The 18,512-nt window shown below is 47.4% G+C and overlaps 1 protein-coding gene across 4 annotated transcripts in view; it reads left to right on the top strand.

Annotated features, from left to right (window-relative positions):
* Window positions 1-18,512, top strand: part of LOC110501015 (ankyrin repeat and sterile alpha motif domain-containing protein 1B) — a 308,010-nt gene that overhangs the window by 66,933 nt on the left and 222,565 nt on the right. For all 4 annotated transcript variants that reach the window (XR_005038543.1, XM_036957167.1, XM_036957166.1 and 1 more), the window contains exon 3: window positions 5,585-5,741. Coding sequence is in view for 3 of the 4 variants with exons in the window: in XM_036957167.1 (XP_036813062.1) it covers window positions 5,585-5,741 (157 nt within the window). In the remaining variant the exon portion in view is untranslated. The remainder of the gene's footprint in view (window positions 1-5,584; window positions 5,742-18,512) is intronic.

The following is an 18,512-nucleotide window of genomic DNA, read 5'->3' as shown; positions in this document are numbered from 1 at the left end:
GAAGCAGGGAGAGAAGGAGAGAGAGCGAAGCAGGGAGAGAAGGAGAGAGAGCGAAGCAGGGAGAGAAGGAGAGAGAGTGAAGCAGGGAGAGAAGGAGAGAGTGAAGCAGGGAGAGAAGGAGAGAGAGCGAAGCAGGGAGAGAAGGAGAGAGAGCGAAGCAGGGAGAGGAGAGAGAGCGAAGCAGGGAGAGAAGGAGAGAGAGCGAAGCAGGGAGAGAGAGAGGAGGAGAGAGAGGTAAGCAGGGAGAGAGAGAGAAGGAGAGAGAGTTAAGCAGGGAGAGAGAGAGAAGGAGAGAGAGTTAAGCAGGGAGAGGAGAGAGAGCGAAGCAGGGAGAGAAGGAGAGAGAGCGAAGCAGGGAGAGAAGGAGAGAGAGCGAAGCAGGGAGAGAAGGAGAGAGAGCGAAGCAGGGAGAGAAGGAGAGAGAGCGAAGCAGGGAGAGAAGGAGAGAGAGCGAAGCAGGGAGAGAGAGAGGAGGAGAGAGAGTTAAGCAGGGAGAGAGAGAGAAGGAGAGATAGTTAAGCAGGGAGAGAGAGAGAAGGAGAGATAGTTAAGCAGGGAGAGAGAGAAGGAGAGAGAGTTAAGCAGGGAGAGAGAGAAGGAGAGAGAGTTAAGCAGGGAGAGAGAGAGAAGGAGAGAGAGTTAAGCAGGGAGAGAAGGAGAGAGAGCGAAGCAGGGAGAGAAGGAGAGAGAGCGAAGCAGGGAGAGAAGGAGAGAGAGCGAAGCAGGGAGAGAGAGAGGAGGAGAGAGAGTTAAGCAGGGAGAGAGAGAGAAGGAGAGAGAGTTAAGCAGGGAGAGAAGGAGAGAGAGCGAAGCAGGGAGAGAAGGAGAGAGAGCGAAGCAGGGAGAGAAGGAGAGAGAGCGAAGCAGGGAGAGAAGGAGAGAGAGCGAAGCAGGGAGAGAAGGAGAGAGAGCGAAGCAGGGAGAGAAGGAGAGAGAGCGAAGCAGGGAGAGAGAGAGGAGGAGAGAGAGTTAAGCAGGGAGAGAGAGAGAAGGAGAGAGAGTTAAGCAGGGAGAGAGAGAGAAGGAGAGAGAGTTAAGCAGGGAGAGAGAGAGAAGGAGAGAGAGTTAAGCAGGGAGAGAAGGAGAGAGAGCGAAGCAGGGAGAGAAGGAGAGAGAGCGAAGCAGGGAGAGAAGGAGAGAGAGCGAAGCAGGGAGAGAAGGAGAGAGAGCGAAGCAGGGAGAGAAGGAGAGAGAGTGAAGCAGGGAGAGAAGGAGAGAGTGAAGCAGGGAGAGAAGGAGAGAGAGCGAAGCAGGGAGAGAAGGAGAGAGAGCGAAGCAGGGAGAGAAGGAGAGAGAGCGAAGCAGGGAGAGAAGGAGAGAGAGCGAAGCAGGGAGAGAAGGAGAGAGAGCGAAGCAGGGAGAGAGAGAGGAGGAGAGAGAGTTAAGCAGGGAGAGAGAGAGAAGGAGAGAGAGTTAAGCAGGGAGAGAGAGAGAAGGAGAGAGAGTTAAGCAGGGAGAGAAGGAGAGAGAGCGAAGCAGGGAGAGAAGGAGAGAGAGCGAAGCAGGGAGAGAAGGAGAGAGAGCGAAGCAGGGAGAGAAGGAGAGAGAGCGAAGCAGGGAGAGAAGGAGAGAGCGAAGCAGGGAGAGAAGGAGAGAGAGCGAAGCAGGGAGAGAAGGAGAGAGAGCGAAGCAGGGAGAGAAGGAGAGAGAGCGAAGCAGGGAGAGGAGAGAGAGTGAAGCAGGGAGAGAAGGAGAGAGAGCGAAGCAGGGAGAGAAGGAGAGAGAGCGAAGCAGGGAGAGAAGGAGAGAGAGCGAAGCAGGGAGAGAAGGAGAGAGAGCGAAGCAGGGAGAGAAGGAGAGAGAGCGAAGCAGGGAGAGAGAGAGGAGGAGAGAGAGTTAAGCAGGGAGAGAGAGAGAAGGAGAGAGAGTTAAGCAGGGAGAGAGAGAGAAGGAGAGAGAGTTAAGCAGGGAGAGAAGGAGAGAGAGCGAAGCAGGGAGAGAAGGAGAGAGAGCGAAGCAGGGAGAGAAGGAGAGAGAGCGAAGCAGGGAGAGAAGGAGAGAGAGCGAAGCAGGGAGAGAAGGAGAGAGAGCGAAGCAGGGAGAGAAGGAGAGAGAGCGAAGCAGGGAGAGAGAGAGAAGGAGAGAGAGTTAAGCAGGGAGAGAAGTAGAGAGAGCGAAGCAGGGAGAGAGAGCGAAGCAGGGAGAGAAGGAGAGAGCAAAGGAGAGAGAGAGAGGGAGAGAGAAAGAGAAGGAGAGAGCAAAGGAGAGAGAGAGAAGGAGAGAGAGCGAAGCAGGGAGAGAGAGCGAAGCAGGGAGAGAGAGCGAAGCAGGGAGAGAAGGAGAGAGCAAAGGTGAGAGAGAGAGAGAGAAGGAGAGAGCAAAGGAGAGAGAGAGAGAGAGAAGGAGAGAGCAAAGGAGAGAGAGAGAGAGGGAGAGAGAGAGAGCGAAGCAGGGAGAGAAGGAGAGAGAGTGAAGCAGGGAGAGAGAGCGAAGCAGGGAGAGAGAGCGAAGCAGGGAGAGAAGGAGAGAGAGCGAAGCAGGGAGAGAAGGAGAGAGAGCGAAGCAGGGAGAGAAGGAGAGAGAGCGAAGCAGGGAGAGAAGGAGAGAGAAGGATACAGATAAAGGGAGAGAGAGCGAAGGAGGGAGAGGAGAGAGAAGGAGACAGATAAAGGGAGAGAGAGCGAAGGAGGGAGAGGAGAGAGAAGGAGACAGATAAAGGGAGAGAGAGCGAAGGAGGGAGAGAAGGAGAGAGGAGACAGATAAAGGGAGAGAGAGCGAAGGAGGGAGAGAAGGAGACAGATAAAGGGAGAGAAGGAGAGAGAGCGAAGCAGGGAGAGAAGGAGAGAGCGAAGCAGGGAGAGGAGAGAGGAGACAGATAAAGGGAGAGAGAGCGAAGGAGGGAGAGAGAAGGAGACAGATAAAGGGAGAGAGAGCGAAGGAGGGAAAGAAGGAGAGAGGAGACAGATAAAGGGAGAGAGAGCGAAGGAGGGAGAGAGGAGAGAGAGCCAAGGAGGGAGAGAGAAGGAGAGAGATAAAGGGAGGGAGAGAGAAGGAGACAGAGATAAAGGGAGGGAGGGAGAGAGAAGGAGACAGATAAAGGGAGAGAGAGCGAAGGAGGGAGAGAAGGAGAGAGAGTGAAGCAGGGAGAGAAGGAGAGAGAGCGAAGCAGGGAGAGAAGGAGAGAGAGCGAAGCAGGGAGAGAAGGAGAGAGAGCGAAGCAGGGAGAGAAGGAGAGAGAGCGAAGCAGGGAGAGAGAGAGGAGGAGAGAGAGTTAAGCAGGGAGAGAGAGAAGGAGAGAGAGTTAAGCAGGGAGAGAGAGAGAAGGAGAGAGAGCGAAGCAGGGAGAGAGAGAGAAGGAGAGAGAGTTAAGCAGGGAGAGAAGTAGAGAGAGCGAAGCAGGGAGAGAAGGAGAGAGCAAAGGAGAGAGAGAGAGGGAGAGAGAAAGAGAAGGAGAGAGCAAAGGCGAGAGAGAGAGGGAGAGAGAGAGAGAAGGAGAGAGAGCGAAGCAGGGAGAGAGAGCGAAGCAGGGAGAGAGAGCGAAGCAGGGAGAGAAGGAGAGAGCAAAGGAGAGAGAGAGAGGGAGAGAGAGAGAAGGAGAGAGCAAAGGAGAGAGAGAGAGGGAGAGAGAGAGAGCGAAGCAGGGAGAGAAGGAGAGAGAGTGAAGCAGGGAGAGAGAGAGAAGCAGGGAGAGAGAGCGAAGCAGGGAGAGAAGGAGAGAGAGCGAAGCAGGGAGAGAAGGAGAGAGAGCGAAGCAGGGAGAGAAGGAGAGAGAGCGAAGCAGGGAGAGAAGGAGAGAGAAGGAGACAGATAAAGGGAGAGAGAGCGAAGGAGGGAGAGGAGAGAGAAGGAGACAGATAAAGGGAGAGAGAGCGAAGGAGGGAGAGGAGAGAGAAGGAGACAGATAAAGGGAGAGAGAGCGAAGGAGGGAGAGAAGGAGAGAGGAGACAGATAAAGGGAGAGAGAGCGAAGGAGGGAGAGAAGGAGACAGATAAAGGGAGAGAAGGAGAGAGAGCGAAGCAGGGAGAGAAGGAGAGAGCGAAGCAGGGAGAGGAGAGAGGAGACAGATAAAGGGAGAGAGAGCGAAGGAGGGAGAGAGAAGGAGACAGATAAAGGGAGAGAGAGCGAAGGAGGGAAAGAAGGAGAGAGGAGACAGATAAAGGGAGAGAGAGCGAAGGAGGGAGAGAGGAGAGAGAGCCAAGGAGGGAGAGAGAAGGAGAGAGATAAAGGGAGGGAGAGAGAAGGAGACAGAGATAAAGGGAGGGAGGGAGAGAGAAGGAGACAGATAAAGGGAGAGAGAGCGAAGGAGGGAGAGAAGGAGAGAGAGTGAAGCAGGGAGAGAAGGAGAGAGAGCGAAGCAGGGAGAGAAGGAGAGAGAGCGAAGCAGGGAGAGAAGGAGAGAGAGCGAAGCAGGGAGAGAAGGAGAGAGAGCGAAGCAGGGAGAGAGAGAGGAGGAGAGAGAGTTAAGCAGGGAGAGAGAGAAGGAGAGAGAGTGAAGCAGGGAGAGAAGGAGAGAGAGCGAAGCAGGGAGAGAAGGAGAGAGAGCGAAGCAGGGAGAGGAGAGAGGAGACAGATAAAGGGAGAGAGAGCGAAGGAGGGAGAGAAGGAGAGAGAAGGAGACAGATAAAGGGAGAGAGAGCGAAGGAGGGAGAGAAGGAGAGAGGAGACAGATAAAGGGAGAGAGAGCGAAGGAGGGAGAGAGGAGAGAGAGAGAGAAGGAGACAGAGATAAAGGGAGGGAGAGAGAAGGAGACAGATAAAGGGAGAGAGAGCGAAGGAGGGAGAGAAGGAGAGAGGAGACAGATAAAGGGAGAGAGAGCGAAGCAGGGAGAGAAGGAGAGAGGAGACAGATAAAGGGAGAGCGAGCGAAGCAGGGAGAGAAGGAGACAGATAAAGGGAGAGAGAGTGAAGGAGGGTGAGAGTAAAAAGTACAGGCTCCAAGTGAAAAACAAGGTCACCAACACTTAGAGAAGTGATTTAGAACTTTAGATGAGGGGGGAACAAGGAGGGAACTAACCATCTAACTGTACACTTAGAGAAGTGATTTAGAACTTTAGATGAGGGGGGAACTAACCATCTAACTGTACACTTAGAGAAGTGATTTAAAACTTTAGATGAGGGGGGAACAAGTAAAGTACTTATGCTTTCCTTTCTCTCTCCCCCTTCTCGCTCTGTTGATTATTTTCTTTCTCTCCCCCTTCTCGCTCTGTTGATTATTTTCTTTCTCTCTCCCCCTTCTCGCTCTGTTGATTATTTTCTTTCTCTCCCCCTTCTCGCTCTGTTGATTATTTTCTTTCTCTCTCCCCCTTCTCGCTCTGTTGATTATTTTCTTTCTCTCCCCCTTCTCGCTCTGTTGATTATTTTCTTTCTCTCTCCCCCTTCTCGCTCTGTTGATTTATTTTCTTTCTCTCTCCCCCTTCTCGCTCTGTTGATTATTTTCTTTCTCGCTCTCTTTCTGTTTCTCTTCCCTCTCCTCTTCTTTCTCTCTCTCTTACGGTTTCTTGCCTTTCTCTCCCCATCTTTCCCCCTCTCTCTATTCCATCTCTTCCCTCGATCTCCCTCGCACTCTCTCACTCTCCTTACTTACTCCTCTCTCTCCCCTTCCGCCACCCTCCCCCATCCTTCTCCTTCCTCCTTCTCCTCCTTAGGGACGTGGTGTTGAAGTTGCTCCAGTTTGAAGCCTCCACCAATGTGGCTGACAGTAAGGGCTGCTTCCCCTTGCACCTGGCCGCCTGGCGTGGAGACGTAGACATCGTCCGTATCCTCGTCCACCACGGGCCCTCACACTGCCGCGTCAACCAGCAGGTGACAACACACTGTTCTGTTCTACACTGTTCTGTACTGCACACTATTCTGTACTACACACTATTCTGTACTACACACTTCTGTTCTACACACTATTCTGTTCTACACACTGTTTTGTTCTACACACTATTCCATACTACACACTAGAGGTCGACAGATTATGATTTTTCAACAGCGATACCGATACTGATTATAGGAGGACCAAAAAAAGCCAATACCAATTAATCGGACGATTTAAAAATATATATATATATATATTTGTAATAATGACAATTACAACCATACTGAATGAACACTTATTTTAACTTAATATAATACATCAATAAAATTAATTTAGCCTCAAATAAATAATGAAACATGTTCAATTTGGTTGAAATATTGCAAAAACAAAGTGTTGGAAAAGAAAGTAAAAGTGCAATATGTGCCATGTAGGAAAGTTAATGTTTAAGTTCCTTGCTGAGAACATATGAAAGCTGGTGGTTCCTTTTAACATGAGTCTTCAATATTCCCAGGTAAGAAGTTTTAGGTTGTAGTTATTATAGGAATTATAGGACTATTTCTCTCTATACCATTTGGATTTCATTAACCTTTGACTATTGGATGTTCTTATAGGCACTTCAGTATTGCCAGTGTAACAGTATAGCTTCTGTCCCTCTCCTCGCTCCTACCTGGGCTCGAACCAGGAGCACAATGACAACAGCCAGCCTCGAAGCAGCGTTACCCATCGCTCCACAAAAGCCGCGGACCTTGCAGAGCAAGGGGAACAACCACTTCAAGTCTCAGAGCGAGTGACGTTTGAAACGCTATTAGCGCGCGCTAACTAGCTAGCCATTTCACATCGGTTACACCAGCCTAATCTCGGGAGTTGATGGGCTTGAAGTCATAAACAGCTGCTGGCAAAATGCACGAAAGTGCTGTTTGAATGAATGGTTATGAGCCTGCTGGTGCCTACCACCGCTCAGTCAGACTGCTCTATCAAATCATAGACTTAGTTATAACATGATAACACACAGAAATACGAGCCTTAGGTCATTAATATGGCCAAATCCGGAAACTATCATCTCGAAAACAAGACGTTTCCTTTTTCAGTGAAATAAGAAACCTTTCCGTATTTTATCTAACAGGTGGCATCCATAAATCGAAATATTCCTGTTACATTGCACAATCTTCAATGTTATGTCATAATTACGTAAAATTCTGGCAAATTAGGCGACTCTGACTCTGCGTGCAATGAACGCAAGAGAAGCGACACAATTTCACCTGGTTAATATTGCCTGCTAACCTGGATTTCTTTTAGCTAAATATGCAGGTTTAAAAATATATACTTCTGTGTATTGATTTTAAGAAAGGCATTGATGTTTATGGTTAGGTACACGTTGGAGCAACGATATGCACCTCATCGATTATATGCAACGCAGGACATGTTAGATAAACTAGTAATGTGTTCTTAACTGACTTGCCTAGTTAAATAAAGATGAATTAAAGGTGTCAAAAAAAAAAATGCAGATTTCCGATCGTTATGAAAACCTGAAATCGGCCCTAACTATTCGGCCATTCCGATTAATCGGTTGACCTCTACTACACACTGTTGTTTAATGCACTATTCTTTACTACACACTATTCTGTACTACACCCTATTCTGTACTACACACAATTCTTTACTACACACTTTTCTGTACTACACCCTATTCCATTATATACTATACTGTACTACACACGGTCCTGTTCTACACTATACTGTATTACAAACTGTTCTGTACTACACACTATTCTGTTCAATACACTGTTCTGTACTACACATTGTTCTGTACTACACACTACTCTGTTCTACACACATTTCTGTTCTACTCTATTCTGTACATCACAAGGTTCTGTTCGACACTTCTATATTACACTATTCTGTACTACACACTATTCTGTTCTACACTATTCTGTACTACACACTGTTCTGTTCTACACTGTTCTGTACTACACACTGTTCTGTTCTACACTGTTCTGTACTACACACTGTTCTGTTCGACACTATACTGTATTACAAACTATTCTGTACTACACACTATTCTGTTCTACACTATTCTGTTCTACACTGTTCTGTTCTACACACTGTTCTGTTCTACACGATTCTGTACTACACACTGTTCTGTTCTACACTGTTCTGTTCTACACACTGTTCTGTTCTATTCTGTACTACACACTATTCTGTTCTACACTATTCTGTACTACACACTGTTCTGTTCTACACTGTTCTGTTCTACACACTGTTCTGTTCTACACTATTCTGTACTACACACTGTTCTGTTCTACACTGTTCTGTACTACACACTGTTCTGTTCGACACCATACTTTATTACAAACTATTCTGTACTACACACTACTCTGTTCTACGCTATTCTGTACTACACTGTACACTACTACACACAGTTCTGTGTGACACTTCTGTTCTTCACTATTCTGTATGACACTTCTGCACTACACACTGATCTGTTCTATGCTATTCTGTACTACACACTGTTCTACACTATTCTGTACTACACACTGTTATGTTCTACACTATTCTTTACTACAAACTATTCTTTACTACACACTTCTGTTCTGCACTATTCTGTACTACACACTTTACTACACACTATTCTGTTCTACGCTGTTCTGTTCTACACTATACTGTTCTACAGACTGTTCTACACTAGTATGTATTACACACTATTCTGTACAACCCACTGTTCTGTTCAACACTATTCTGTTCTACCGTATACTGTACTACACACCATTCTGTTCTACACTTCTGTACTACACACCGTTCTGTTCTACAGTTCTGTTCTACACTATCCTGTTCTACAGACTGTTCTACACTATTCTGTACTATACACTGTTCTTTACTACACACTGTTCTGTTCTACACTATCCTGTTCTACAGACTGTTCTACACTATTCTGTACTGCACACTATACACACTGTTCTGTTCTACACTATCCTGTTCTACAGACTGTTCTACTGTTTGTTTTTTTCACCTTTATTTAACTAGGCAAGTCAGTTAAGAACAAATTCTTATTTTCAATGACGGCCTAGGAACAGTGGGTTAACTGCCTGTTCAGGGGCAGAACGACAGATTTGTACCTTGTCAGCTCGGGGGTTTGAACTTGCAACCTTCCGGTTACTAGTTCAAATGCTCTAACCACTTGGCTACCCTGCTGTATAGTACAGTCTACAGACTGTACTATACACTATTCATTACTACACACTATACACACTGTTCTGTTCTACACTATCCTGTTCTACAGACTGTTCTACACTATTCTGTACTATACACTATTCTGTACTACACACTTCTGTGCTACATTACTGTTCTACACTATTCTTTACTTCGCACTATTCCTTACTACACACTGTTCTACAATATTCTGTTCTACACACTATTCTGTTCTACACACTATTCTGTACTACACACTGTTGTTTAATACACTGTTCTGTACTACACACGGTTCTGTTCTGCGCTATTCTGTTCGACACACTATTCTTTACTACACACTATTCTGTACTACACTTATGTACTACACACTTCTGTTTTACACTACTGTTCTACACTATTGTTTACTACACACTGGCTCCATGCTGCACCCGCGTAACAGGTGGTAGGCCTGCCACACAGTTTCCTCGTGGAATGCAATATAATCGACATCCAAAAATACCAATTACCGATTGTAATGAAAACAACTTGAAATTGGCCCTAAATAATTGGCAATGCCGATTAATCGGTCAACCTCTAATTCTGTACTACACACTGTTCTGTTCTATATTATACTGTTTTACACTATTCTGTACTACACACTATTCTGTACTACAGACTATTCTGTCCTACACTAAACTGTACTTCACACTATTTTCTACACTATACTGTACCCTGTCATCCAAAAACAAGCTTGCTTTCACAGCAGCTAGGCAGCATATTAATGATGTCACGACTTATGGGTGTTTTGTTTTTGTGAAGGAGAAAACAAGATGCTAGGCAATCTAGACGCTCACAGAGTGATGCATGCCGATGAGCCAGGACAAGTAGTTGATCGTAGAGTGATGCTGAAAATAGGCTTATGTCTTGGAGCAGACATATTGTGTGTGTGTGTGTGTGTGTGTGTGTGATATTTTCACACAAAGTGTCTGTATTTGTCTTTGGCTACAGTTGGAGTCGGAAGTTTACATACACTTAGGTTGGAGTCATTAAAACTCATTTTCAACCACTCCACAAATTTCTTGTTAATTAACAAACTATAGTTTTGGCAAGTCGGTTAGGACATCTACTTTGTGCACGACACAAGTAATTTTCCCAACAATTGTTTACAGACAAATTATTTCACTTATAATTCACTGTATCACAATTCCAGTGGGTCAGAAGTTTACATACACTAAGTTGACTGTGCCTTTAAACAGCTTGGAAAATTACAGAAAATTATGTCATTCTGATAGGCTAATTGACATAATTTGAGTCAATTGGAGGTGTACCTGTGTGGATGCTTGACATCATGGGAAAATCAAAATAAATCAGCCAAGACCTCAGAAATTGTAGACCTCCACAAGTCTGGTTCATCCTTGGGAGCAATTTCCAACCACCTGAAGGTACCACGTTCAACTGTACAAACAATAGTATGCAAGTATAAACACCATGGGACCACGCAGCCCTCATACCGCTCAGGAAGGAGACGCGTTCTGTCTCCTAGAGATGAACGTACTTTGGTGTGAAAAGTGCAAATCAATCCCAGAACAACAGCAAAGGACCTTGTGAAGATGCTGGAGGAAACAGGTACAAAAGTATCAATATCCACAGTAAAATGAGTCCTATATCGACATAACCTGAAAGGCCGCTCAGCAAGGAAGAAGCCACTGCTCCAAAACCGCCATAAAAAAGCCAGACTACGGTTTGCAACTGCACATGGGGACAAAGATCATAGTTTTTGGAGAAATGTCCTCTGGTCTGATGGTCAAAAATATAACTGTTTGGCTCTACCTCCCTAAGGACCATCGTATAAGGACCATCGTATGTTTGGAGGAAAAAGGGGGAGGCTTGCAAGCTGAAAAACACCATCCCAACCGTGAAGCCCGGGGGTGGCAGCATCCTGTTGTGGGGGTACTTGCTGCAGGAGGGACTGGTGCACTTCACAAACTAGATGGCTTCATGAGGATAGAAAATCATGTGGATATATTGAAGCATCTCAAGACATCAGATAGGAAGTTAATGCTTGGTTGCAAATGGGTCTTCCAAATGGACAATGACCCCGAACATACTTCCAAAGTTGTGTCAAAATGGCAACGAAGTCAAGGTATTGGAGTGGCCATCACAAAGCCCTGACCTCAATCATATAGAACATTTGTGGGCAGAACTGAAATAGCGTGTGCGAGCAAGGATCATACAAACTTGACTCAGTTACACCAGCTCTGTCAGGAGGAATGGGACAAAACGTTTGAAACGTTTGACCCAAGTTATTAAACAATTTAAAGGCAATGCAACCAAATGCTAATTGAGTGTATGTAAACTTCTGACCCACTGGGAATGTGATGAAAGAAATAAAAGCTGAAATAAATCATTCTTCTATTATTCTGACATTTCACATTCTTAAAATATAGTGGTGATCCTAACTGTCCTAAGACAGGGAATTTTTACTAGGATTGAATGTCAGGAATTGTGAAAAACTGAGTTTAAATGTATTTGGCAAAGGTGTATGTAAACTTCTGACTTCAACTGTATGTAAGTCACGGATTATTTACATAATATTGTTTGTGTGTGAGTTATGTTGTTGTGTGTGTGTGTGTGTGGCTATGATTTATCTTGGCAATACACTGCCTGCACCAGAAACAGCACCCTGTATAAATTACACTAGTCAACAAGATCTAGTATCCACTAAACACCCTGTATATATTAGATAGACTAGTCACTAAGATATAGTATCCACTAAACAACACACTCATCATCAAGACTTACAGCACTGGGCCAGTCTCTACACATTACCCCACCTGAATTATGTTACAGTGGCCACACACACCATTACTCGTGGTGGGGGGGGGGGGGGGATTGTCATGCCGGTGTTTACTACAGTTTTATTGGAGGATGCAATAACTGAGGAGGAGGAGAGGTAGAGGAGGAGTGAGATAGAGGTATATGGAGGACAAAGGAGGAATAGAGGACATAGAGGACATAGGTAGAGGGTGGTGTAGAGGAGGGCGGTGGAGAGGGGGATAGAGGAGGGAGGGATAGAGGAGGGGGGTAGAGGTAGGTATAGAGGAAGGGAGGGGTATAGAGGAAGGGAGGGGTAGAGAGGAGGGCGGTAGAGAGGAGGGCGGTAGAGAGGAGGGCGGTAGAGGGAAGTATAGAGGAGGGAGGTAGAGGAAGGTATAGAGGGAGGTAGAGAGGAGGGAGGTAGAGGAAGGTATAGAGGAGAGATAGAGGAAGGTATAGAGGAGGGAGGTATAGAGGAGGGAGGTAGAGGAAGGTATAGAGGAGAGAGGTAGAGGAAGGGAGAGAGGTAGAGGAAGGTATAGAGGAAGGGATAGAGGAGAGAGGTAGAGGAAGGGATAGAGGAGAGAGGTGGGGGGGGGGGGGGATTGTCATGCCAGTGTTTACTACAGTTTTATTGGAGGATGCAATAACTGAGGAGGAGGAGAGGTAGAGGAGGAGTGAGGTAGAGGTATAGAGGAGGAATGGAGGAGGACAAGGAAGGAATGGAGGACAAAGGAGGAATAGAGGACATAGGTAAAGGAGGGTGGTGTAGAGGAGGGCGGTGGAGAGGGGGATAGAGGAGGGAGGGATAGAGGAGGGGGGTAGAGGTAGGTATAGAGGAAGGGAGGGGTAGAGAGGAGGGCGGTAGAGAGGAGGGCGGTAGAGAGGAGGGCGGTAGAGGGAAGTATAGAGGAGGGAGGTAGAGGAAGGTATAGAGGAGGGAGGTAGAGAGGAGGAAGGTATAGAGGAGAGGTAGAGGAAGGTATAGAGGAGGGAGGTATAGAGGAGGGAGGTAGAAGGTATAGAGGAGAGAGGTAGAGGAAGGTATAGAGGAGGGAGGTAGAGGAAGGTATAGAGGAGAGAGGTAGAGGAAGGGAGAGAGGTAGAGGAAGGTATAGAGGAAGGGATAGAGGAGAGAGGTAGAGGAAGGGATAGAGGAGAGAGGTGGGGGGGGGGGGATTGTCATGCCGGTGTTTACTACAGTTTTATTGGAGGATGCAATAACTGAGGAGGAGGAGAGGTAGAGGAGGAGTGAGGTAGAGGTATAGAGGAGGAATGGAGGAGGACAAGGAAGGAATGGAGGACAAAGGAGGAATAGAGGACATAGGTAAAGGAGGGTGGTGTAGAGGAGGGCGGTGGAGAGGGGGATAGAGGAGGGAGGGATAGAGGAGGGGGGTAGAGGTAGGTATAGAGGAAGGGAGGGGTAGAGAGGAGGGCGGTAGAGATGAGGGCGGTAGAGGGAAGTATAGAGGAGGGAGGTAGAGGAAGGTATAGAGGAGGGAGGTAGAGAGGAGGGAGGTAGAGGAAGGTATAGAGGAGGGAGGTAGAGAGGAGGGAGGTAGAGGAAGGTATAGAGGAGAGGTAGAGGAAGGGAGAGAGGTAGAGGAAGGTATAGAGGAAGGGATAGAGGAGAGAGATAGAGGAGAGAGGTAGAGGAAGGGAGAGAGGTAGAGGAAGGTATAGAGGAGAGAGGTAGAGGAGAGGGGTAGAGGAAGGGATAGAGGTAGAGGAAGGAATAGAGGAGAGAGGTAGAGGAAGGAATAGAGGAGAGAGGTAGAGGAAGGGATAGAGGAGAAAGGTAGAGGTAGAGGAAGGGAGAGAGGTAGAGGGATAGAGGAGGGAGGTAGAGGTAGAGGAATGGGGAGAGGTAGAGGAAGGGAGAGAGGTAGAGGAAGGGGAAGGGAGAGAGGTAGAGGAAGGGGAAGGGAGAGAGGTAGAGGAAGGGAGAGAGGAGAGAGGTAGAGGAACGGATAGAGGAGAGAGGTAAAGGAAGGGATAGAGGAGGGAGGTAGAGAGAGAAAGAAGAAGCATTCTAGACATAGAATAAGAGAGAAAGGTAGAGGACAGAAAGGGAGACAGAAGGATGGAGGTAGAAAGAGAGAGATGGTTAACAGGCTAGAAGCTGTGTCAGTTCTATTAGTGGGAGGTTATTGGAGAGTATGGGAGGTTATGGAATGGTTGTAAAGCAGGCAAAGCCCACTGTTTACTACTGGGTACACTGAACACACACACACACATACCCCCACACACACGGTACACAAATTCATGCACACACAGAGCTCTTTATGCTATGCTTATGTGGCATAAACAGGAGAGAGTTGTGTGTCTGTTTATAAATGCTTGTTTCATTTGAGTTATTGTTTGTAATGTATACCTATACATTCTGTGTGAGTATGCAGGTGTCTGTGTATACCTGAGAGTGTGTTTATGAGTCAGTGAGCCGTAACCATTGAGTTGACTAATCTCTGCATGCATTGGACATGGTTCTGCCGGCAGAAAATCAATGGAACCTCATTCATGTGAAGTGTCTCTTGTGGGAAAACAACACCCTCTTCTACCACAGAGGTTCTCACCCTCAGTCCTGGTTCTTCTTCCTGGGTACACAGGGGTTCTCACCCTCAGTCCTGGTTCCTCTTCCTGGGTGCACAGGGGTTCTCACCCTCAGTCCTGGTTCCTCTTCCTGGGTGCACAGGGGTTCTCACCCTCAGTCCTGGTTCCTCTTCCTGGGTGCACAGGGGTTCTCACCCTCAGTCCTGGTTCCTCTTCCTGGGTGCACAGGGGTTCTCAGCTCCCAGCTGTGCCCTTGACACCATCTGTGAATTGATCGCCCCCCATCTAGCTTCAGAGTTTGTTCTGTTAGGTGACCTAAACTGGGATATGCTTAACACCCCGGCAGTCCTACAATCTAAGCTAGATGCCCTCAATCTCACACAAATCATCAAGGAACCCACCAGGTACAACCCTAAATCTGTAAACAAGGGCACCCTCATAGACGTCATCCTGACCAACTGGCCCTCCAAATACACCTCCGCTGTCTTCAACCAGGATCTCAGCGATCACTGCCTCATTGCCTGTATCCGCTACGGAGCCGCAGTCAAACGACCACCCCTCATCACTGTCAAACGCTCCCTAAAACACTTCTGTGAGCAGGCCTTTCTAATCGACCTGGCCCGGGTATCCTGGAAGGACATTGACCTCATCCCGTCAGTTGAGGATGCCTGGTCATTCTTTAAAAGTAACTTCCTCACCATTTTAGATAAGCATGCTCCGTTCAAAAAATGCAGAACTAAGAACAGATGGTTCCCTTGGTTCACTCCAGACCTGACTGCCCTCGACCAGCACAAAAACATCCTGTGGCGGACTGCAATAGCATTGAATAGTCCCCGCGATATGCAACTGTTCAGGCAAGTCAGGAACCAATACACGCAGTCAGTCAGGAAAGCTAAGGCCAGCTTCTTCTCAGCATTTCTCAACGGCTGGCCATGCCTTCCGCCTGGCTACTCCAACCTCGGCCAACAGCTCCGCCCCCCCCCCCTCCCCCCCCGCAGCTACTCGCTCAAGCCTCTCCAGGTTCTCCTTTACCCAAATCCAGATAGCAGATGTTCTCTCTCTCTCTCTCGCTCCGTCTCTCTCTCTCTCTCCGTCTCTCTCTTTCTCTCCGTCTCTCTTTCTCTCCGTCTCTCTCTCTCTCCCTCTCCGTCTCTCTCCCTCCCTCTCCGTCTCTCTCCCTCTCCATCTCTCTCTCCGTCTCTCTACCTCTCCGTCCCTCTCCCTCTCCGTCCCTCTCCGTCTCTCTCCCTCTCCGTCTCTCTCCCTCTCCGTCTCTCTCCCTCTCCGTCTCTCTCTCTCTCTCTCTCTCTCCGTCTCTCTCTCTCTCTCTCCGTCTCTCTCTCTCTCTCTCTCTCTCTCTCCGTCTCTCTCTCTCTCTCTCCGTCTCTCTCTCTCTCTCTCTCTCTCTCCGTCTCTCTCCGTCTCTCTCCGTCTCTCTCTCTCTCTCCGTCTCTCTCTCTCTCTCCGTCTCTCTCTCTCTCTCTCCGTCTCTTTCTCTCTCTCTCCGTCTCTCTCTCTCTCCGTCTCTCTCTCTCTCTCCGTCTCTCTCTCTCCGTCTCTCTCTCTCTCTCTCCGTCTCTCTCTCTCCGTCTCTCTCTCTCTCTCTCTCTCCGTCTCTCTCTCTCTCTCTCCGTCTCTCTCTCTCTCTCTCTCCGTCTCTCTCTCTCTCTCTCCGTCTCTCTCTCTCTCTCTCTCCGTCTCTCTCTCTCTCCGGCTCTCTCTCTCCGTCTCTCTCTCTCCGTCTCTGTCTCTCTCTCCCTCTCCGTCTTGCTCTTCTCTTTTTCCCTTTGTTCCTCACTCCTGCTTCTCTCTCTGTCTATCAAAGCTGTCTTTTTAAAACTCATCTTTTTCATTTCTCATTTTCATCTCACTCTCTCTTTCTCCACCCCCCCTCTCTCACACAGACACACACACAACCCCCCCCCCTTTCTCACTCACACAGACACACACAGAGATACCCCACCTCTCTCACTCACACAAACACACACACAGAACCACCCACCCTCTCTCTCACACACACACACACACACTTTTAAATGTTTTGCCTAGTTTGTTTACTTAGCTCCTCCTGTATGTTAATGTAAATGTTGGCGATAATGCTAAGCAGCAGAGGAAACGGTGCCTGGTGTTCTCCCAGACAGATTGCTGGTCACACACACAGTGGCTGTTCAAACAAGTACACTTGTCCCACCGCCCTCTGATTTCATCTTCCCAGAGATAGCCTGAAATTACCTGTTTGTTTACACGCCTCTAGCTGTGTACTTATCCTTCTGCAGATTAGCTAGGGTGTGTGTGTGTGTGTGGGGAGAGGGGGTTCTGTGTGTGTGTGTATGCCTATACACTAGTACAGTGGGGCAAAAAAGTATTTAGTCAGCCACCAATTGTGCAAGTTCTCCCACTTAAAGATGAGAGGCCTGTAATTTTCATGTTTCTGTGTGAGAACAGGCTGCAGTGAAAATGAACACGCAAAATAGTTTCTGATCATTGACTGTCCAGTATATAATTGATAGGCTCTATAACTGCATCACGTTCATTCACTATAAGATGAATCGCTAGTCGTGAGGCGTTCCACAAATCACACAGCTAGTTTTGAGCATTATGACAGACATGTATTGGTGTGTTATTAGCAGAACACATTATGACAGACAGGTATTGGTGTGTTATTAGCAGAACACATTATGACAGACGTATTGGTGTGTTATTAGCAGAACACATTATGACAGACAGGTATTGGTGTGTTATTAGCAGAACACATTATGACAGACAGGTATTGGTGTGTTATTAGCAGAACACATTATGACAGACATGTATTGGTGTGTTATTAGCAGAACACATTATGACAGACATCTATTGGTGTGTTATTAGCAGAACACATTATGACAGACATGTATTGGTGTGTTATTAGCAGAACACATTATGACAGACATGTATTGGTGTGTTATTAGCAGAACACATTATGACAGACATCTATTGGTGTGTTATTAGCAGAACACATTATGACAGACATGTATTGGTGTGTTATTAGCAGCAGGTGTCTGTTGCTTATAGCTCATTCAGTCGCTGGCTGATATCGGTAAGCTGTCAGAGCTAATGGAAATATATTGGTTTCCTTTGGCAACATGGAGTGACGGTTCCCTGTCTCTATCCCACCCTCTCTGTATCAGCAGTGCGCACAGTTCTGTTCTGGAAGATTCCACTATAGAAAGGGGAGGAGGGGGGATAGAAGGGGGAACGGAGCGTTTGATTGGCCCATCAGGCGCAGCACTGTAGCAGGCTGTAGTGTTTTTGCCCCCTGCGTCGGTCAGTATGTGTTTAATGTGTGGGTTTGTTTACAGTTTCTTTCATCACTGTTCTCTCTCTCTATCCCTCTCTCTCTCTCTCTCTCTCTCTCTCTCTCTCTCTCTCTCTCTATCCATCTCTCTCTCTCTCTCTATCCATCTCCCTCTCTCTCTCTCTATATCCCTCTCTCTCTCTCTATCCATCTCTCTCTCTATCCCCCTCTCTCTCTATCCCCCTCTCTCTCTATCTCTCTCTCTCTCTATCCCTCTCTCTCTCTCTCTCTATACCTCTCTCTCTCTCTATCCATCTCTCTCTCTATCCCCCTCTCTCTCTATCTCTCTCTCTCTCTATCTCTCTCTCTCTCTATCCCTCTCTCTCTCTCTCTATCCATCTCTCTCTGTATCCCTCTCTCTCTCTATCCCCTTCTCTCTCTCTCTCTATCCCTCTCTCTCTCTCTCTCTCTATCCCTCTCTCTCTCTCTCTCTCTCTTTCCCTCGCTTTGCTCTCTTCTCTCTTTTTCTATCTCGCTTTCTTTCCCTCTCTCTTTCCCTCTTTTCGCTCTCTCTTTTTCTATCTCGTTCTCTTCCCCTCTCTTTCCCTCTCCTCTCTCTTCTCTCTTTTTCTATCTCGCTCTCTTTCCCTCTCTCTTTCCCTCTCGCTCTCTCTCGCTCTCTTTACCTCTCTCTCGCTCTCTCTTTCCCTCTCTCGCTCTCTCTACTTCTCTCGCTCTCTCTTTCCCTCTCTCTCTTTCCTTCCCTCCACTGTACTGCAGAGAGGAATAAATTAAAGAGGGATGGGGTGAGGAGAGGAAGAGGGGAGTGTCATAGCTCTCGAGGGAAGAAAGAGCAGGCATGTACTGAGAGGCACAAGAGTGGTAGGAGAGGGGGTTTCAGAGCCAGGGGGAAAGAAGGCAATAGCAGTGAAAAAGGGGGGTCTGGAATAGTGTGTATGTTCATACC

Source organism: Oncorhynchus mykiss, chromosome 21 (assembly GCF_013265735.2).
Source record: "Oncorhynchus mykiss isolate Arlee chromosome 21, USDA_OmykA_1.1, whole genome shotgun sequence".
NCBI classification, from domain to species: Eukaryota; Metazoa; Chordata; class Actinopteri; order Salmoniformes; family Salmonidae; genus Oncorhynchus; species Oncorhynchus mykiss.
Note: the sequence above shows the minus strand (reverse complement) of the source record. Positions and strands in the feature narration are given on the sequence as shown.